Source organism: Sphaeramia orbicularis, chromosome 19, assembly GCF_902148855.1.
Source record: "Sphaeramia orbicularis chromosome 19, fSphaOr1.1, whole genome shotgun sequence".
Lineage (NCBI taxonomy): Eukaryota > Metazoa > Chordata > Actinopteri > Kurtiformes > Apogonidae > Sphaeramia > Sphaeramia orbicularis.
The window spans coordinates 23,369,980-23,392,954 of NC_043975.1; the positions used below are offsets into that span (position 1 = coordinate 23,369,980).

Here is a 22,975-nt window from a genome sequence, read left to right on the forward strand (position 1 = left end):
ACAAATATTACACTGTATAAATTGTATCTATTATATTAGATATATATAATATTTAGATATTTTTACAAAAGAGTGATGATCTATATAAGTACATATATTTTTCATGTATTTATTTCCTTAAAAAAATAACACTAAAAACACAGTGCAACTGAATAAACTGTGGGAAGCAGCTGAAAACACTATTACGACGATCAAAACAAATAAACAGATAACACAATAATAATAATAATAATAATAATAATAATAATAATAATAATAATAATAATAATAATAGCAGGTCAGTGTGCTTTGAAACCACACCACCTCAACAATGATCCGGCTCCGTGCGCGTTAAATAAAGTTGGTAACTAAGGAAACCCACGCGCTATTACGCATGGCGCGTCTATATTGGGAACTGTGGCTCGAGACCAGAGGGTCAGTCCATGACGCAGCGACGCACGCGGGGCGTTGTTCTTCCATAATGAGACACTTTATAACAGAACGTCAGCCCCTGGCATCAATCTAGTCTGAGAGGGACTCAGAGGGACTGGAGGACTACCGCGGGGGGACTCTTTCAGGGACACTTACTTTTACAACACCGTAGTTTTCTCGTTCGCTCTTTTGTTTTTTGTTTTATTTTTTCTGGGAATACAAGCTCTGCACTCCAAGTAAGTGGACTTTGGTCTCTTGTAAACTCCTTTTATTTTCACTCGTACACAGAATATCGGTGGATTCAAAAAGGAGGCGTTTTTCCATGGAATATATCTATATATAATAAGTCAAATTAATATAATGTGAGGCTAAATTTGCAAAAATATATTACAAGTTCTTGAATTTGTTGTCATTTCCTGCAAGTTTTTGTTTATTTTGTCCAAACCCAAACCTTAAATGACTTATTCTAACATGTTTTGGGTCAACTTTAACAGTATATTTTCCTTAAAACCAACTAAATTTAAGAATATTAACATGGAATTCATATTATAAGAGCTTATTTTTAATTTCTAAAACCAAACCCAGATTCAGTCACATCCACGCGTAAAGTTTTTTAGTCTTGAATCCTCTCGTGCCTGCTGCAGACACACCCATGTCCATCCACATCCACATCCACGCTCACACTGTCTGCTCCTGTCATTCCTGTCCAGACTGTCTGCAAAGATGCTGCTCCTACTACTGGGAATCATCCTCCTGCACGTAGCTGCCCTGGTTCTCCTGTTTGTCTCAACTATTGTCAGCGTAAGGAACTATTTTTTTCACTTTTTTTTTTTTTTTTAGTCAAACTAGAACAATATATATAATAATATATCCTCTTGAGACCCAGGAAAGTAAATTTAATTTTTAATTTTTTTTATTTTTTTTAATTAAAATTGTCTTGATTGGAAAAAAAAATAAAAATAAAAAATAATGCAGCAGTTTTTCAGATCCAATTTTAATTTTAATTTTATTTTTATGGAATGTCTTTTGCAGTGGACAGAAATTTTATTTTATTTTTTTAAGTAAAGCTGTGAAACTCTTAATGCATTGTTGTGTCTGGAGGATATAGAAAAAAAAAAAAAAAACAGCATGGTAAAATTTGCCTCTAAATGGACTCATATTTCCACTTAATCCCATTTTTTTGTGTTTCTAAATACTTTGTTGTTTAAATACAGTCACTGTTCATTATATTTTGTACAATTAAGTTTTTTTTTTTTTTTTATTAATGCAGGCATGGACAACAGGTGACACAGGCACTTCAGACTTGTGGACAAACTGTTCGACTACCAATGGAGGGTACCACTGTGACCCAGCATCAACTGGAGGTCAGATAACAGCCTTTATGTGATCATTTTCCGTCAAATATAAATATAAAGCACGTGATAGACAGGATACGTCTGGTCTGTTTGATTAACCTTAGATTTGCATCAACCGACATCTTTAAAACACATGTATTTATGACTGCTGGGTCACGTACTGTGGAAAAGGCCTTTTTTTAAATCCACCATTTAACATGCTGATGATGTGGGTGTGTCTGGGCTCCTCTGGGATTCTGGTGCCATCTAGGGCAGAGAATGCGGCGGTGCTGTTTTGAAGCTCTAGCTGATAGGCTGCCGCTGTATAAATAGTCATGGTGTGATGTCCATATTCAGGTCTTGCGTGGCGGGACCATGGTGACAAGCGAGACCGAGCGGGTGGGGAGTTGTAGATGATCAGGGTGGGGCTGCAGATGGACGGAGGGTATTTAAAGTTTTACATCTATGTGTGTGAAAGCGGGGGAGACCTTGGACTACCTCATGTAGGACATAGCATGCAGATGGCAGGCCACGCCCAGTGTCAGATAATAGTGTCCAGTGTTAGTTTTCAGGGATCATTAGGCCAGTTTAAGACAGCAGCTGCCTGTGTTGGTGATTTATTTTACACCACCTCCACGGCTCTGGAGTCCAAATCCCAGTCTTTGACGTTACAGATGATGAAAAAAAAAAAAAAAAAGTCAAATTTCCCTTTAGTATTAATGATTGAAAAACAACCTCACATGAGATCACCGTCGATCAGTGGTATGTTTTCCTTGTAAATATGCCGTCACACTGGTGCAGGAGCTGTTGGCTGAACCGGGTGATGTCATTGGTCTAGAATGAGCAGTGTTCAGCCAGTGTGTGTGTGTTTTGACAAGGCCTGCACACACTCTGCCAGGTATTTTTTTTTTTTTTTTTTTACTTTTTATTTAGATTTTTACACAGTATAAAACAGAACAAAACATCTGAGGCAAGACATAAATAATAAAAAAAAAAAATTACACCACATATTATTATTATTATTACAAATATTATACTACATCTATAGATACATTGCCAAATATCGAAATATTCATATATTTGTACAGGGTGGGGAAGCAAAATTTACAATGAACATTTAGTTGTTTTTTCTCAGCAGGCACTACGTCAATTGTTTTGAAACCAAACATATATTGATGTCATAATCATACCTAACACTATTATCCATACCTTTTCAGAAACTTTTGCCCATATGAGTAATCAGGAAAGCAAACGTCAAAGAGTGTGTGATTTGCTGAATGCACTCGTCACACCAAAGGAGATTTCAAAAATAGTTGGAGTGTCCATAAAGACTGTTTATAATGGAAAGAAGAGAATGACTATGAGCAAAACTATTATGAGAAAGTCTGGAAGTGGAGGAAGCAACAAAAAAACGTACCAAAGCTTTTTTTAAAGCTCTCAAATCCAAAATCCTAAAGGATCCAACCAAATCCATGAGAAAAATGGCAATTGAACTTGAGGTAGACAACAAGACCGTTAGAAATGCAGTAAAATATGATTTGAAGATTTAAATTCTCATGACTTTCAATAAACTAATTGGTCATACACTGTCTTTCAATCCCTGCCTCAAAATATTGTAAATTTTGCTTCCCCACCCTGTATATAAATACAAAACACCTCATGTCAGGGCTTATAAGAGTAATTCTCATCAACAGCCCAAAAAGTTTAATTATACAAATAGTCTTCAACCATGTGCCATCTCCGCTTAAAAAGATCCATTTTCATTTGTAATGATGCGGTCATTCTTTCCAATAGTGAACACTTGTTTCAGTCTTTGGTGATTTGACACTCTTCCAATTTACTGTTAGTATTTTTTTAGCAATCAATAGTAAAATATGTAAAATATATCTCTGCTCTGCATTAAAAATCATTGACCGGTATGACTCCAAGTAAATAGAACAAAACATTTGAAGGGACTTCTCTTTTTTGCAATTCTTTCAATTTCTTCTTTGATATTTTTCCAGTATATAAACAAGCTCGGACAGTCCCAAAATACGTGTGTACGGTCACACCTGTTTTACCACAATTTACTCTGCCAGGCAGTTTCATGGTTGTTTGACTTGCTTTCATTAACAGGCACGTGCACACATAGGGCCCAAAGGAGGCTTGAGCCCCTGCCCTTTTTTTCCTCATAGAAAAAGTGCCCTTTTTACTTTTCAAAATAAATAAAATTCCTGACAGGGACGTGCACAGGATTATAGAGGGGCAGGGGCTCAAAGTCACAAAAAGGCAGTATATGTGTGCGCCAAATTTTTTTCAGGCCTTAATAACACAATATGTGACTTAATATAAAATGAATAAAGTAGCCATAGATAACAACAACAACAACAACAACAACATAGTACACTCTCAAAAATAGAGGTACCAGCTTGTACTTAAAAGGGTGCTAATGCTTGTCGCTGGGGGTGTACTTTTTTGAGAGACATTTCTGTACCCTTTCGAAATGGTCCATTTTTGTGCCTTAAGTACTTTACATCGAAAGAAAACTCTCGTATAGTTGATAATGCCATGATGTTTAAAGCTTGAACCGGTGGCCTAATTGAGAAAAAAAAAAAAAAACGGCATAGGCAAACTACGACATCAAGACATGGAAGTGTGAATGAAAACTTGATAAAACAGAGATTATGGCAATAATCAGAGGTTCTAATAAGGTAAATAAATTATTAGGCTATTATCATTGAGCTAATTGGGCTATTAAATTCAAACACAAATTATTATTAAATATAATATAGAGTAATTACAGTATGATATATAATAAATAATGCGCTAAGCCTAATGTTTTAACTATAATTAGACCTACTGTTAAATTATCCTATCTTATAGCCTATTCTCATGGTCTACACACAGTTTTTAATGCTGCAGGGTTCCTTATAGTACAAATTTGTACTTTACAGAACTTTGGACCCTTTTTCATAGTCTAAAGGTGCAATTCTGGCCTCCTAAAGACCAATATTGTACTTTTGAGAGAACATTCGTAAAAAATGTACTTACAGGTACATAAATGTTCTGATCTCGTACCTCTATTTTTGAGAGTGTAGTGTATAATGTGTAGCTGTGAGTGATGCAATTGCTGTTTCTCTTGTGTCAACAAATTATTGTCAGATGAGTTTTGCTTTTTTGTTTTTTTTTTTACAGTGTGGTAAAACAAGATATGACTTTATTGATTCCACTTTGGAGACACTGTAGTGTTTACAGCAGCAAAACATCAAAAATCAGAAACATTTAAGGGTGAAACATGAAATAAAAAACAGGAAATCTGCTATTTAATCATGGAAAAAATGAGTAAACCATCAAAAGTCATCAAAAACAGTGGTTATGCAATCAAGTACTAACTCCTGTGTGTATCATGTGACTAAAACTGACAGAAAAGAAAACATGGAATGCCTAAAAGCACTTTTTTTGTCAGTACAGTGCCATAGATAGTGATGAAAGAACTGAAGTGATTTTCGTTATTATCAAGAAAGCATGGAAAACAGTTAGATATCAGCTCTGAAATTAAACTCTTATGAGCTATTTTTGTTGTTATCATTCTATTTGTCCAAACAAATGTACCTTTAGTTGCACCAGGCATTAAAATGAACAAGAAATTGAAAAAAAAGGGTGGTCTAATAATTTTTTCCATGACTGTAGTGGTGTGTTGCACTTTTATATGAGGGCCGAGCCTACGTTTAACCCATAAAGACCCAAAAACAAGAGTTTTGGCAAAATTGTTGTTTTTCCATGAGGCAAATTTTTATGTGCAAGTTATAGTCGTCATCAAAATTGTCAAAATCATTTACGAATATAAAAACTTAATAACTGCTGATCCTCTAATCCTATCAATCCATGTAAATAATTGGTGTAAAATGCAGTTTGCCGTCTTTTCATGGTCATCAGATATGACCCATTTGGATGTTCAGACATGCTGTAGTTACCATAGAAACACTGCCATCTTCTACAACATTGATTCACCAGTAAAACCCATGGAGTTTGATCAATGAACATGAAAGGGGACACTTGGTTTATGTTCAGTTCACCCTATAAAGCCAGAACCAGTAAATAATTGACAGAAAATTAGTTATTTGAAACTGGAGCCTTTATTGGTCCTTCTGAACAACCCAAAACTTTTTTTTTTTTTTTTGGTCAAATATCAATTTCCATGTATGAGTTTCAATTTTGTATCATATTTCATACATCGGGTCTCAATGCTCAAATACTATTATTTTTGAACAAAAAAAAAACCCCATAATATAACACAAACATGTCTAACAAATTGGTAATTCCTTTTCAAATTTGGCAAAGTTCTGCCTCCTTCCTCATTAATGACAGTCTTGTAGTGTCACTGGAAAGGCCTCTGGTGAATGAATTCCTCCCCCCTGGTGGATTATCTGTGTATTGCATGTATCTAATTGTATGTATTAGGTTTTTAAAGAAAAGAATATCACGCTGATCATGTAGAGGGCTTCAAAACTCATGTATCAAATATGATACATTTGGCGTCATGGGGTTAATGATATATTCTGCCGAAAAAGTCACTTTTTCTTCAGTTTTTGATATAATAACCGTCAACTTTAATCTGAGCTGTTATGAAAATCTACATGATCAGTGAATTAAATGTAGGAAAATACATGATTTAGACTGAAAAAACACAAAATACAGAGGATAATATTAGAATAAATGGTGATAAATCACTTAAGAAATGTGAAATAGAGAGAAAAATTCATTTGGGGACAGACACAGAAGTAGCACTGGGTCTTTATGGGTTAAAAAATTTTAAAAAAAGGACAGTTTTGCTGAACAGTCAAGTTCCTATTCTCTCATGGGCTGAGAAGTTGATGAATCACTATCATTATTTTTAGGGTTAATTGTGAAATATCCAATTTCCGCCTTTTGCTGTTGCCTTGGTTACAAAAATATTAGCGCATTTACAGTTTGGATGAGGCCTGGGTGAGAAATACTCATGTCACGGTTATCACATGTTGAACTTCAGTCAAACTTCACGTCCCCGCAGCCAGGAAAATGACTTCACAAAATTTACTCGCTCTAAAATTAGCCCTTGAGGAAGAATGTCCTTTAGCCCCTACACACACACCACACACACACACACACACACACACACACACACACACACACACAAACACAGGCTAACAATACATAAACAAAGTAGGGTAAACAGTGCCACAGTTTTATTTTTTACCACATTGTCACAGATGTGTCGGACCTCAGAATAGAAGCAAAAATACACCAAACGTCAACAGTTATTTCCCGGTTTGGTGAAACTTTGAGTAGAATCTGTATGTTTTTTCGACACCACGGTCATAAATCATGTCATTCGTGTAAACTGTTGAGCATGAGTCATATTTATCAGCGATATTCTGAGAGCCCGGCCTGTGCCTCATCCTAGGAAACGCCTTATGTCACCGTTTCTGTCTACAAGTGTTCAGCAAAGGAAGGAAGACACACACAAGACGTCTGTTTATCGCAGAGCAGTGATGGATCTGTATTTATAGGTGGATGCTATTCAGAGGACGGGATATTTCTCTCATTACTCAGTCCTATCGCACGGTATTATGTAACATGAGACAAACAGAGTCATTATAGTGGAATCTAATTGTTTCTCATGGCAAGAAATAGTACAAAGGCGTTTTTGTAGATGCATAGATGTTGTGTTTCTGCTTCTATCTTATTCCTAAACTGGGGTGCTGTAAAGAGGGGGGTAAATGTGACAAATTCATGGGGCCCAGCATTTGTGGGGGGCCCAGTGGATACAGGTTAGAGGTTGTGAAAATTTGGTGTAAGATTTGCTGTATACACTGCAAAAATCAAAACCTTACCAAGTGTATTTTTCTCATTTCTAGTCCAAATATCTCAGCACACTTAAAATAAGACATAATCACCCAGAGAGTAACTTTTCAGTGAGATATAAGAACTTATTTTTAGACAATAGATCTTGAAAATCTTATTTCAAGAAATCTTACACAGATAACACTGGTCTACAATTTTTTAGAAATGATTTGCTTCAGAGATTAAATGTGCTAAATGTTACGTATTTTAATAAGATTAATTGGAAAATAAATGACAAAAGTGCCGGTTTGCTGATGTTTTCAAGGTATATGATTAAGTGTTATTACACATATATATTGGTTTATGTACATTTATATAATAGTTTTATAAATCTTCCACTAAATAGAACCTGTAAAGTGAATGTATTCCAATGTGCAGACAGTGTTTTGAAGTAGATCTTGTAGCTCTGAGACAAATTTTCCTTTTGAGTCAAACCCATTCTCTCGTTAATTCTTGAATTTCACATTTTGACCCAAGGCTGTGTCTTGGAAAGTTCAGCCAACCAGCCTTTTTTACTTGATTTTTCTTTATCAGTGACTCTCATGTGGTAAAATTTCATTACTTATTCTGGAGGCATTTTCCTTGTAGACCAGTGGAATTTTCACTTCATTGTCAGATTTTTTTTGCTTGAATTATGTAAAAAAAAATTTATTACACTGCAAAAATCTAAATCTTACCAAGTGTATTTTTCTCATTTCTGGTCACAATATCTCATCACACTTAAAATAAGATATAATCACCTAAAGAGTAACTTTACAGTGAGATATAAGAACTTATTTTTAGACAATAGATCTTGATAATCTTACTTCAAGAAATCTTACCAAGATAATTTTCACTTGTTCCATTGGCAGATTTTTTTTTTTTTTTTACTTAATTCAAGCAAAAAAATCTGCCAGTGGAACAAGTGAAAATTATCTTGGTAAGATTTGTTGAAATAAGATTTTCAAGATGAGATATTTGGACTAGAAATAAGAAAAATACACTTGGTTTAAATGTTTAAAAGGATCCCCATTAGCTGCCACCAAAGTGACAAGCTAATCTTCCTGGGGTCTACTTGGTAAGATTTTGATTAGTCAAAATATCTCATCTTGAAAATCTTATTTCAAGAAATCTTGCCAAGATAATTTTCACTTGTTCCATTGGCAGATTTTTTTTGCTTGAATTAAGTAAAAAAAAAATTGCCAATGAAACAAGTGAAAATTATCTCGATAAGATTTTCAAGCTCTATTGTCTAAAAATAAGTTCTTATATCTCACTGTAGAGTTACTCTTTAGGTGATTATATCTTTTTTTTTTATTATTATTTATTTTTATTTTTATTTTTATTTTTTATTTTAAGTGTGATGAGATATTTTGACCAGAAATGAGAAAAATACACTTGGTAAGATTTGGATTTTTGCAGTGTAATACATGACCAGGAGTCAGGAGTTGGACGTTGAAAGCATGTTAAGTTTCTGTTTCATTTCAAACTAGCGTAAGTTACATTAGTTATGAACTGCAACTACCCCACCCCCACCCCCGCTCCGATATACTGAATTTCATGAAGGGTCCAAAACATTTACCTTCAATGGGGCCCACAGTTGCCAATTGCTAGCGGCGTCCCTGTTCCAGAACCAAGGCTCATACTGACAAACTGTCCTCTTAGTGTAGGTAACATGAGCCAAACATGTGACCTCATGCATTAACTCAAGATACAGTTTATATCTATCTATCTATCTATCTATCTATCTATCTATCTATCTATCTATCTATCTATCTATCTATCTATCTATCTATCTTTTTTTTTTTTTTTTTTTTTTTTTCCAAAACAATTAGTACAACTGGCGACGAGGTCATAAGAAATGATAAGGTTTTGATTTTCCTCCTCTGTATAAACTGTCTCATTACGTAAGCATCCCTCTGTGGAGGACTGTAACCAGTAATAAATAATGCAGCATGTCTCTCCACTATTATAAATGGCCAACCATTAAACCACAACATGTGTTTGATTTACATAATTCATGTGAATCAATAAACCACAGTTGGTCTGATACAGCAGACAGATGTAGCAACAATAACATCCTGAAAGAAGGCTTTACAGTCCTGAAAGTACAGGAAACATTCAAACAAAGCATTAAAATACAAATTTGCATGCATGGCCGGGAATATTTGCTAATGAAGCGAAAGAGTGGACTTTGGTCTGCAGCTGCCGTATAGAGTCTGCTTGGCTTTTATGGTTAACCCTTTATGGGGCAAGTGAGCATTTTTGGTACAGTGAGGACAGTGAGTCAGCAATCTCAGGTCCAATGTGGTCTACAGGGTCCACCTCTGCATGAACAGTGAGTGTACCTGCTTTGTTAGGTACCATGAAGTAATGGTACTAATGTAAGGAATGATGTTCAAAGGATAATGTGGATGTGGACAGGGGTCTGGATCAGCACTTATGTTGTTGTAATGTTCTTAAAGTGATTTTCTTATGTTCTGAAATTCATGTTCCTTTCACATTTCATGTGTTTTTCTTGTATTTTTTTTTTTTTTTTTTTTTAATATTTAGTTCTTGGATATTTGTTGTTACTCCACCCACCTAAAGGGGAGGTGAGGGGTGTTGTTTTTGATTCAGTTTGTTTGTTAACTCTCTAGCAGCAAAACTATGAGATTAATTCATACCAAATTTGGTTTACATATTGCCAGTGATCCAGAATAGATCTCAGTACATTTCGGGAAAAGTAGGTCAAAGTTTTAATTTTTTATGATTTTTTTTTTTACTTTATTTTATCCCCTTATTTACTTATAATGGGTGAAATTTTGCATGTCTGCAGCAGCTAAACTATTGGTTGAATTCATACCAAATTTGGTTTATACATTGCCAGTGACCCAGAATACATGTCATTACATTTTGGGAAAAGTAGGTCAAAGTTTAAATTTTTTATAAATTTTTTACATATTGTTTTTTTTCTTCCCCATGTACTTATAATGGGTGAAATTTCACATGCCTGTAGCGGCAAAACTATAGGTTGAATTTATACCAAATCGACTTTATAGATTGCCAATGACCCAGAATGGATCTCATTACATTCTGGGAACAGTAGGTCAAATGTCAAACTTTTCATGAATTTTTAAAAGCTTCTCATTTACTTATAATGGGCAGAATTTCACATGTCTGCAGCAGCAAAACTATCGGTTGAATTCATACCAAATTTGCTTTATAGATTGCCAGTGACCCTGAATATGTGTCATTACATTTTGGGAAAAGTAGGTCAAAGTTCAAATTTTTAAGGAATTTTTTACATATTTTTCCCCATTTACTTATAATTGGCAAATTTCTCATGTTTGTAGCAGCAAAACTATAGGTTGAATTTATACCGAATTGACTTTATAGATTGCCAGTGACCCAGAATGGTTCTCATTACATTCTGGGAACAGTAGGTCAAAGGTCAAACTTTAATGAATTTTCAAAATCTTCTCATTTATTTATAATGGGCAAAATTTCAAATGTCTGCAGCAGCAAAACTATTGGTTGAATTCATACTAAACCTAGTTTATAGATTGCCAGTGACCCAGAATAGATGTCATTAGATTTTGGGAAAAGTAGGTCAAAGTTCAAATTTTTATGAATTAGTTTTACATATATTTTTTTCCCATTTACTTATAATGGGCGAAATTTCACATGTCTGTAGCAGCAAAACTGTTCGGTGAATTCATACCAAATTTGGATTATACATTGCCAATGACCCCCAATAGATGCCATTACATTTTGGGAAAAGTAGGTCAAAGTTTCAATTTTTAATGCATTTTTTACATATTTTTTTCCTCCCATTTAATTATAATGGGCAAAATTTCTGTTGCAGGAAAACTATTAGTTGGATTCATACCAAATTGACTTTATAGATTGCCACTGACCCAGAATGGCTCTTATTACATTTTGGGAACAGTAGGTCAAAGGTCAAACTTTTCATGAATTTTTAAAATCTTCTCATTTATTTATAATGAGCAAAATACTTGCAAGAGATGGGGTTTGTTGTGCCTGACACCACTTGTTGTTTTTGGTTTTTTTTGCCACTTACGGGTAAAGGAACCAAATATGGTACCTTCACTGACCTTGATTTTCTACAGAACAATAAAGAAAACTGTAAAAAATTGACAAAAGTAATAAAGTCTTGTTAAATCTTCCAATAACACACTGAGGCTGACATTTTAAATATCAGAATATTTCTATGAGTGCCCTATAAACACAGTTCCATAGCAACAGGCATGTGAAAAACAGGCCAAAGTGGATCTATAACAGTAAATTAAGCATCTATAAGTGTCCAGAAGGGGATGAAATGGATAGATACAGTACGAAAAAGGAGGAGATCAAGTGCTTATGAAACCTGAGCAGCAGCACGGATAACCATCATACAAGAAATAGACCCTGCTTAGAAATCCTGGGATTCCTGGCATGGCGACGCCAATGAAGCTCAGACACAGTCGTACACAACAACACAAAGATAGACGGCGGCGGTAGATGGTGTTCCCTGTCGATGCAGGTGCCTAATGGGTTAATGGAGGATTAGCAGCGAGGATCAATACGGTAGATTTAGTCTCCAGGCCTCCTCCGAGAAGGGTGCACAGAGCTTTTAGGAACCAGATACCTACATTTCATTGTTATGGATCCATTACACGTTCCCAGAAGTAAACGTGGTCGGTGCTAGCTCATTATGTTCTCTTTAAGAGGAGGCACCAGTTTTATGTTTATATTAAATATTTTATCATTTAAACATTCCTGCTTTTGAAAAATATCAGTGTTCTTACACAGGTTTAGCGTAATGTCATTATCTCCCGCTACTCCACTTTCTGTTATCGTTCGATTGATGTTACGCTCCGGTTAATGATATTTGTGGGTCTGATATTGACAGCACTTTCCGTCTTATCTCTGTACTTCCTCTACAGAGTGGATTCAAGCGGTCCAGGCTCTCATGATCCTGTCCATCATCTTCAGCTGCCTCTCTCTCTTCCTGTTCTTCTGCCAGCTCTTCACTTTGCAGAAGGGTGGACGCTTCTTCCTCACTGGAACTTTCCAGATCCTTGCCAGTAAGTTCATCCACCATTAAGGGTGTGTATTGGCACGAATCTGGCCATACGATACAAATCACAATAGTAGGATCACGATACGATATATCACGATATTATCATGATACTGTTAAAAAGGCAATTTTTTGTTTGTTTCTTTTTTTAAAGTGATTATTTCATGGAAGAACTGAATTATACCTGAAATATGCACAAATACTAAACGCATTTTTATTTGATCAGAACCAGATCTAATGCTATATCACAAAATGTTCCTGTTAAAACTTAAATTATGTTTCAGAGACATTATAGTTTAAATGTTCATATTCTATTAGTTCATATCTAACATCATAACATTATTTTTGTGCAATCCCAACAAAGGAACTAACATTATTTAATAAAAGAGTGTTAAATAATAATAAATGAAATGTAAACAAAAAAAGGAAAACAAAAATGAACCTCCACAGTACCTGCATTTGAATAAACCTAAAAATATTGATACAGTAGCGTGAAAGTAAATATCACGATATATTGCAGAATTGATGTTTTCTTACACCCCTATCCACCATCAGGTTTTCTTTCAACTGAGACCAAATAAATGGGAAAACGATTATAGTCGAGTAAGAGTTGGGCAACGCAACTAAAAAAATTAACTCAAAATTTATGGAGGATTCATGATTTTTATCTTTTTTTTTTCTCCAAATGAACTTGAAATGAAACTAAAGTGTCAATATTAATGACAACAATTTGCATACGTGCCATTATACATTGTTTATTAAAAAATGAAAATAATTTGAACCAGACTGCAAGGGAATAACTGGAGGAGCATAATCGCATTACACGCATTACCAAAACTAGGTCAGATTTTGTATTTTTGTCGAGCAAAAAAGTCTAACAAGCATTAATTCTGATATTGAGATTTGGGTTTATTTTTAATACTGTTCAAAAACAAAGACTTTAATGAATCAAATTCATTCCATATATCCTCCTGAGACCCAGCAATGCATTTTTGTCCTCTGTAGTGGACAAGAGTTTCACAGCTTTGCTTTAAAAAAAAAAAAAAAAGTCCACAAAAAAGGACATTATATAAAAAAAAAAAAAGAAAAATGTATCTGAAAAAAACTGTTGCATCATGCTGTTTCCAATTAACATTTTCTTTCAACTGAGACCAAATAAATGGGAAAACGAATATATTCAAGTAAGAGCTGAGCAACACAACTAAAAAAATTAACTCAAAATTTATGGAGGATTCATGATTTTTATCTTTTTTTTTGCTACATGAACTTGAACTGAAACTAAAGGGTCAACATTAATGACAACAATAATCTGCATTATGTGCCATTATACATTGTTTATTAAAAAATGAAAATAATTTGAACCAAACTGCAAGGGAATAACTGGAGGAGCATAATTACATTACACGCATTACCAAAACTAGGTCGGATTTTGTGTTTTTGTTGAGCAAAAAAGTCTAATAAGCATTAATTCTGATATTGAGATTTGGGTTTATTTTTTAATACTGTTCAAAAACAAAGACTTTAATCCAGTGGTTCCCAATCTTTTTTGGCTTGTGACGCCATTTTAACATCACAAGTTTCTGGTGACCCCAGACATTCAAAACAGAGACTTTTTTTGGCTAAAATTTATTTGTTTTTGATCATATAGTAGTTTGCTATACTATGTTGCAATTAAATGTTAATTTTAGAGGACATTGAGACTATATAATGCACATTTTTATTCGTAAGTTTTAGTTTTTTTTAATAAATTATTAGAAATTTCAGGCGACCCCAGACATTCAAAATGGAGACATTTTATTTGCTAAAATTTATTTGTTTTTGATCATGTAATAGTTTGCTATACTATGTTGCAAATAAATGTTAATTTTAGACAACATTTAGACTATATAATGCAAACTTTTATTTGTAAGTTTTAGTTTTTTTTAATAAATTATTAGAAATTTCAGGCGACCCCAGACATTCAAAACAGAGACATTTTATTTGCTAAAATTAATTTGGTTTTGATCGTGTAATAGTTTGCAAGAATATATTGTAAATAAACGTTAATTTTAGGCAACATTTAGGCTATATAATGTAAATTTTATTAGTAAGTTTTAATTTTTTATCAGTTACGAGAAATTTCAGGTGACTCCATTTGAATTCCAGGCGACCCCACGTGGGGTCCCGACCCCAAGGTTGAAAATCACTGAATTAATCATTTATTAATATTCAATTAATTCATTCCATATATCCTCCTGAGACCCAGCAATGCATTTTTGTCCTCTGTAGTGGACAAGAGTTTCACAGCTTTGCTTTAAGAAAAAAAAGTCCACTAAAAAGGACATTATATACATATAAAAAAAGGAAAAAAAATATCTGGAAAAACTGTTGCATCATGCTGTTTCCAATTAAGGCAATTATTTAATGTAAAATGGTAAAAATGTGTGCTTCCTGGGTCTCAGGGGGATAAACTGTCCCTGCTTTATGTGATCATTGTAAAAATCATCAGCTTCTTATCTATATCTTAAACAATGAAAAGCTGAAAGCAAGTGCATGTTTGGTATTTTCAATTAATTTAACTTATTAGTTAATAGTCAGATGGTTTAAAAAAAGGCTGCTTAATCACATCGGCGTTCCAGTTCCACTATAATGTGATCAACATCCACAGGAACACAGTGTTATGTTCTGACGCACCTTTTTTTTCCCCCTTCGTCTTTTGTGAGGGTTTTTTATCATAATTCTTACTTTACTCTTTTGGGGGATTATTGCGCTCTCTTTGTTGTTATTTTTACCTTGATAATATTTTTCTACAAACTCCTCTAGGTTAAACAACGTGATTACCATAGAATCTATGCAGCCAGAGAACAACAGGCTAACACACAAATAAGCAATACCCACACAACAGCTGGACCTTTGAACTGCTCACAGTTCCACAAAAACAGAAGCTCCATCTCCAAACAACAACAGCCCAAAACATACCAAATGCACAAATAAAGTCACGAAAAAAATTAAGTGACACAACCCAAAGTTACCAAAGACACAAAAGATAATTTATCTAAAGTAGGGGTGTCAAAGTCATTTTAGTTCAGGGGCCATATTCAGCTAAATTTGATCCGCAGTGGACCGAACCAGTAAAATAATAACATAATAATATTTAAATAATGTCAACTCCAAACTTTTCTCTATGTTTTACAGCGAAAAAAAGTAAATTTACATTATGTAAAGGTTTACATCTACAAACTATCCTTTCAAAAGATGTGAATAACATGAACAAACTAAAAAAAATAAGTGTAATTCTAACAATATTCTGCCTCAGTTTATCATTTACACATGTACATTATAACTTACAGATCACAGTGCATCTACAAATACATAAAACATTTAGTAACAGGTGGAATATTGTTAAAATTGTACAAACTTCTCTTAAGACATTTCAGGTTGTTCATATTTGTTCAGGTTTTTCACATTTTTTGTGAAATTATACTTTGTTTTAGTGTAAATACATGAAAATATTTACATTTACAAAGAGAAAAAATTGGAGTTGTCATTATGTATATGTTCTTATGATAGTATTTTACTGGTGCTGCCCACTTGAGATTGAATTGTTCTGAATGTAGAACCTGAACCGAAAGGACTGTTAATATCTTATTGTAAATTTTGCATTTTACAAATTCATCCCAAGGGCCAGACTGGACCCTTTGGTGGGCTGGATTTGGACCCTGAGCCGCATGTTTGACACCTGTGATCTAAAGGGTTACAAATGACTCCAAACCTAGGGTTCTAATTGGACTGAGCCCCCATAAATATGTTATGACCCGAAGGTTGCAACGTATTTAACATAGGACACAAGAGGCGAAATGATTCAAATTACATTTTTGACATACACTACAAACAAAAAGTTCAGGATATTTTTAATTTTTGGGCTACTTTTTCAGTTGGGATTCTTGCACAACGCTTTTTACTTTTTGTGTGTGAATCAAGGTTCTAATAGTTTTGGATTTTTCATTATAGTTTAGTTTTATTTAGTTTGGACTTTTTTTTCCTCTAACTCAGTTTTAATTCGTTTTTAGAGCAGGTTTTGTTAGTTTTTATTAGTTTTCATTGTTTTCTAAATGCTTAGTTTTAGTTTAGTTTCAGTTTTAATTTTAGTTTTGTCGCATCTTTTATCTCTTTCTCCGTCGTATTCAAATAAATCCCAGACAGGACTCTGCTGCTTTCTCCCAACTTTAACCTCCATGTTTCCAGGTAGAGTGGGGACCAGAAAACGACTGGAAACCACAAGTGACGAGAAGTGACGGACCGTGAAGTGTCGTATGGTGCCGCTAGCTAAAATTGCTCGAGTGAAATAATCGCTTTCGTATCAATCCGACATTGACAAAGACGAAAACGAAGGGAATTTTATCCATAATTTTTATACATTTTAGTTAGTTTTTTAAGCACACAATACAGTTTCAGTTAGTTATCATTTTTTCTTTTAATTATAGTTTTTATTTATTTCAGCTAACGAAAATGTTTTTTCAATTCTAGTTTTTGTCATTTCGTTAGTTTTCGTTGATGATAATAACCTTGGTGTGAATTGAATTGAAACACATTTTTTTAATGACCAGACATAGTTTTATTTACAAGTGACAAAAAAAAGACAACCCCCCCCCCCCCCCCAAAAAAAACAAATATCCTTAACTTTTTGTTTGTAGTGTAGTTGACAAATACGCACCAGCACAACTCCTCCTCCAAAGCAGAACCCAAAGCGAATGCTCACACTGCGTCTTCTGTGTCAGACAATTCAATTAGGAGAGTCTGAGCCGGTTCCTAATGGCTTAGTGCTCCATTTGTCTATTATGCTTCATGCCCTTTAGCCACAGAGCGGCTCCACTGCCAGTCCATTGTGTCCTCCCTTGGCAGCCCTTTCCAACATCCCAGGTTTGCTCTCTGTATTGTGCCAGCACATTGCCAGGCACCTAGGTGCCCACTCAGCCAAATACTGGGCACACTGCCAGTCGTACAAGTGGAAATGTCAGGAGGGCTGACGGTGCGGGGGCCCGACAGAATAATGCCGTGTCAGACCGGGGAGGTGGGTGGAGCCGTTGGCATGGTTCCACAGCTGTACTTGAACAGGAATCACATGGGTTCAGTACCAACGGGCTCTGTTATGTCATATCAAGTGGCAACCTCCAGGCCGTCGAATTAATCCCCATAAAAACTCACATGTCCAACTTTACGGCAGAAATACATATATTTACAGCCTGGTGCCACAAACAGTGTTGGACTGAAAAGCTAAATCCCTCCTCATGACAGCTGTCTTTATATTAGTGCTTAAAAATATGCTAAATTAAGACCTCTTTTTGCTGAATAAAATGTAGGCTATTGTTGTGGTTAAGCGGTAATACCAAAAAAGAAAAAAAAAATCACCTTATTTTGTGAACTTTGCAATATGCTATCTGTTAGCAAACCTAGTCATATTAGCTAATTTAGCATGAATTCATATTGGATTATATGGCTGGTGAGCTAACTTGCTAAATACAGTGCTAACTATTAATAGTTAATGATACTAATTGTGTTTATACATTAGAAAAAGTTGCATTTATTCAATAAACTGTTGTTGCAGTTAAGAAGTTCCAACAACTAAACTGTCAACATATTTTGTATTGCAAATATTTCATCTAGTCTGATAGCAAACCTAGCTACATTAGCTAATTTAGCATAACATCATACTGAATTATATGGCTGGTGAGCTAACTTGCAAAATAGAGTAAACAGTGCTAATTATTAATAGATAATAATACTAATCATGTTTATCAAAGTTGATTTTATTGAATAAACTGTTTTTGCAGTACACTAACTAAACTGTCAATGTATTTTGTATTGCAAATATTTCCTCTAGTCTGCTAGCAAACCTAGCTACATTAGCTAATTCAGCATAACTTCATACTGGATTATATAGTTGGTGCTAACTTGTTAAATAAGGTAGATGTGCTAATTATTAATAATAATTCTAACTGTGTGTAGACTACACAAAGTTCATATTGCCGTTAACACAGCTACGTAGGTGTAATATTTAACAAGTACCTGAATTTACTTGATGGTATTTATACATGTAATATTTACTGCAGTAAAATGGTAAGACAAGATATGACTATTGATTCCACTATGGAGAAATTGTAGTGTTTACAGCAGCAGAACATCAAAAATCAGAAACATTTAAGGGTGAAACATGAAATAAAAAAAGATGAAATCTGCTATTTACAGTCACGGAAAAAATTATTAGACCATCAAAAGTCATCAAAAACAATGGTTATGCAATCAAGTACTAACTCCTGGTGTAACATGTGACTAAAACAGACAGAAAAGAAAACATGGAATGTCTAAAAGCACTGTTTTTGTCAGTACAATGGCATAGATATTGATGTAAGAACTTCAAAACCATGGAAAATGGCTAGATATCAGGATCAATAAAGTTCTATCCAATCTAATCTGATCTAATCTAGTCTAATGTAATGTAATGTAATCTAGTGTAGTCTAATCTAGTCTAATCTAATGTAAATGCACTAGTTGTATGTCTGTCAGGCCTTTCTATTGTGAGCTTACATTCTCTAGAAATATACCATTATACAGTCGCGGAAAAAATTATTAGACCATCAAAAGTCATCAAAACAATGGTTATGCAATTAAGTACTAACTCCTGTGTGTATCATGTGACTAAAACAGACAAAAAAGAAAACATGGAAGGCCTAAAAGCACTGTTTTTGTCAGTACAATGGCATAGCTACTGATGTAAGAACTGAAATGATTTTGGTTATTATCAAGAAAACATGGAAAATGCTTAGATATCAGTTCTTAAATTAAACTCTTTTGACCTATTTTTGTTGTTATCATTATATTTGTCCAAACAAATGTACCTTTAGTTGTACCAGGCATTAAAATGAACAAGAAATTGAAGAAAACAAAGGGTGGTCTAAAAATTTTTTCTGTGACTGTATATCACCCATTCTGTACATAGATACATATTATTAACATACTTGCAATTATGCATACATATTATTTATTTATATATGTATGCACACACCATAGCTGTGTAGTGATAGCATGTTTTCAACCCTCATCATAAAATGTATGTTTTAATTCTAAGTTAAAATGCTGCTGTGTTGTCAGTCATTTAACTTGGTGACGTTCATCCCTCGTGCTTCCAACAAAGTAGAATCTCTAAAACCGCTTCACAAATCATGAATTACCCTGACGATTTTCACTTCTTCTATATAATCTATATGTACTGCACAGCCTTCTGGGAAACACTCATCTCCTCCAGACAGGGTTCAGTCGAGGACACAAGACAGAGAACAACAATACTGCAGAGAAACCTGATCTGATAATTGAACCAGATGAAGGCCAGCATTTTTCAGCTCTCCCTTTTTTTTTTTTTTCTCTCCTCCCGGCAGGTCTGTTTGTGATGAGCGGAGCCATCATCTACACTGTGATGAGTCCAGAGTGGGCGCCGGACACAGACTCCTTCGGCTATTCCTACATCCTGGCGTGGGTGGCCTTCCCGTTGGCATTGATCAGCGGACTCATCTATGTCATCTTGAGAAAGCGAGAATGAGCCATCCCAGTGTTTCCAATAACCTCTTCCCAACTGCAAATGTCATCTGTCCCCCTCTGATTTATGTTCTGACCTGAGTACCAACGGCCCACGGAACCAAAACAGCCGAATCACCGAACGGGGGAGGGGGGGTTACATCCATAACTATCGCGAAAACAAACAATACTGTCTCAGTTCAAAGATGTATATAGTATCTATGGTTTAAAACCTATTTATAACACTTTTTACATATATGTACATAGTTTTTGTGTTGCCATGTCAACAGATACTTGTATGAGCTTTGTTTTAGCTGATTAAGTGCCTCAGTGTTTGTTTGTAATGATGATTTAATTAGATGCTCTTTTGTCGTGTTTTTTTTTTTTTTTGTTTCGCCTTTTTTTTTTTTTTTTTTGTTCTGGCATTTGCCAAAAAAAAAAGTAAAAAAAAAAAGAACTTTACTGAACTCATTAACCAAAGTGCATGTATAAAAATAGAAGGGTTTGAAGGCTTTTTTTTTTTTTTTTTTTTTTTTTTGATGGGCTTGCTTTTTAAAAAGAGTGGTAACATCCAAGGATGTAGCATAGCCATGAAATATATAGATTTGGTCCTTTTTCTATTTGTGAATTTGCAAGTTTCAGTGTTTTTATTTTCGGTATTTTTCTATTTCTATTTTCAACAAAGATGGTGCTATGTATTTATCATTCCTATTACTGATAGCAATCATTTACAACAGTTACTTTGTTTTGTTTTTTTTTTTCAGTTTTTTTTTTTTTTTTTCAAGTCAAGCCGCTCGCCATTAATTAAACTGAGAATCGGACGGAAGTGCATTCGTACACACTGTGCCTGACTGCTGCTGCTTTAGGGAACACAGCCTATTTCACGTTGCAGTGTCTGATTTTTCTTTCCTCATCAGCTACTGTAATCAAAAAAACTAAAAAAAAACAAAAAACAAAAAACGGAATCATTTTGTTAAATGTGGTTCATGGTCGGAATGGAAGTCGTTTGAGATGTCAGTATTATTCTGCAAACAGACAGAGGGAGTACAGTGACATTAATGTACCTGAGCTTCATTTTGGCTACTTTACTGACACTTTGCTGCATTTTTAATGTTTCTGTACTCCTGTTAAAGTCACAAAAAGCCAATCTTTTCAGTATGATAACATAAAATATACTGTAACACTGTGGGGCATTGTAGCCTGAGAAGAAAATGTAATCGATTTAACTTTACTAGAAATGCCACTGAGTTGAAGCCATATATAAAATTAAAAAAAAAAAAAAAAAAAAAATACCAGAGGATTGGAAAAACACACTGAGTATTAATTAACTCTATACGTGAGCGAAAGGACAGAGAGATTTGCAGTGATGATACAAATGTCTGTTTCACATACTTGAAGTTTGACATGCTGCAGTCTCTGCCCACTGATGTTTTTTCTCTTCTACTGTATAAAACACTGTTTATATGTTGTGCATAACAGATGTTGATGTCAATGTAGCTTAAACACTCACTTATAATAAAACTAGATCACTATACTGTGTATTCCACTGTTACGGAGGACTGGACACCTCATGAATGGAAAGCTTGAAATGATATTTTTGAGTTATTTTCAAGACAGTTACGAACTGTTTGGAAGCTGTTGAAACACAAGCCTGGGATACAAAAGTGTTATGTGGAAAAATCTGATAATGGGAGTAGAAAGTAAAACAAAAAACATAAAGAACACTGGAAAAAAAATCCAAATCTTATCAAGTAGACCCCAGGAAGATTAGCTTGTCACTTTGGTGGCAGCTAATGGGGATCCTTTTGAACATTAATAATTAAACCAAGTGTATTTTTCTTATTTCTAATCAAAATATCATTAAAATATTATTTCAAGAAATCTTACCAAGGTAATTTTTTACTTGTTCCACTGGCAGATTTTTTTTTTTTTTTTTGGCTTGAATTAAGCAAAAAATCTGCCAATGAATGGAACAAGTGAAAATTATCTTGGTAAGATTTCTTGAAATAAGATTTTCAAGATCTATTGTCTAAAAATAAGTTCTTATAGTTACTCTTTAGGTGATAATGTCTTATTTTAAGTGTGATGAAATATTTTGACCAGAAATGAGAAAAACACACTCGGTAAGATTTAGATTTTTGCAGTGTTGAAACACAAACCTCAGCTACAAACGCTTCATTTGGAAAAATCAGGTAATGGGAACAGAAAATAAAACAAAAAACATAAAGAACACTGGAAAAAAATCTAAATCTTACTAAGTATATTTTTCTTATTTATAGTAAAAATATCTCATCTTTTAAAAAATCTTACCAAGGTAATTTTGACTTGTTCCACTGGCAGATTTTTATTTTTTTTTTTGCTTGAATTAAGCGAAAAAATCTTGAATTAAGCAAAAAATCTGCCAATGGAACAAGTGAAAATTATCTTCGTTAGATTTCTTGAAATAAGATTGTCTAAAAATAAGCTCCTATATCTCACGAAAAAGTTACTCTTTAGTTGATTATGTCTTATTGTAAATGTGATGAGATATTTTGACTAGAAAATGAGAAAAACACAGTTGGTAAGATTTTGATTTTTGCAAAGTTGACACACAAGTCTGAGCTACAAAGGTGTTACTTGTAAAAATCATGTGATGGGAACAGAAAATAAAACAAAAACCATAAAGAACACTGGAAAAAATCTAAATCTTACTAAGTGTATTTTTCTTATTTATAGTAAAAATATCTCATCTTTTAAGAAATCTTACCGAGATAATTTTCACTTGTGCTGTTGGCAGATT

The 22,975-nt window shown here is 34.1% G+C and overlaps 1 protein-coding gene across 1 annotated transcript; it reads left to right on the top strand.

Moving 5' to 3' along the window:
- The first annotated feature begins 511 nt into the window (after window positions 1-511).
- pmp22b (peripheral myelin protein 22b) lies at window positions 512-21,543 on the top strand. The gene is made up of 5 exons (XM_030122536.1): window positions 512-647; window positions 1,122-1,212; window positions 1,682-1,775; window positions 12,515-12,655; window positions 20,061-21,543. Exons 2-5 carry the CDS (start codon window positions 1,135-1,137, stop codon window positions 20,219-20,221), a joined length of 474 nt encoding a protein of 157 aa, XP_029978396.1. The 5' UTR covers window positions 512-647; window positions 1,122-1,134; the 3' UTR covers window positions 20,222-21,543.
- Window positions 21,544-22,975: the final 1,432 nt, after the last annotated feature.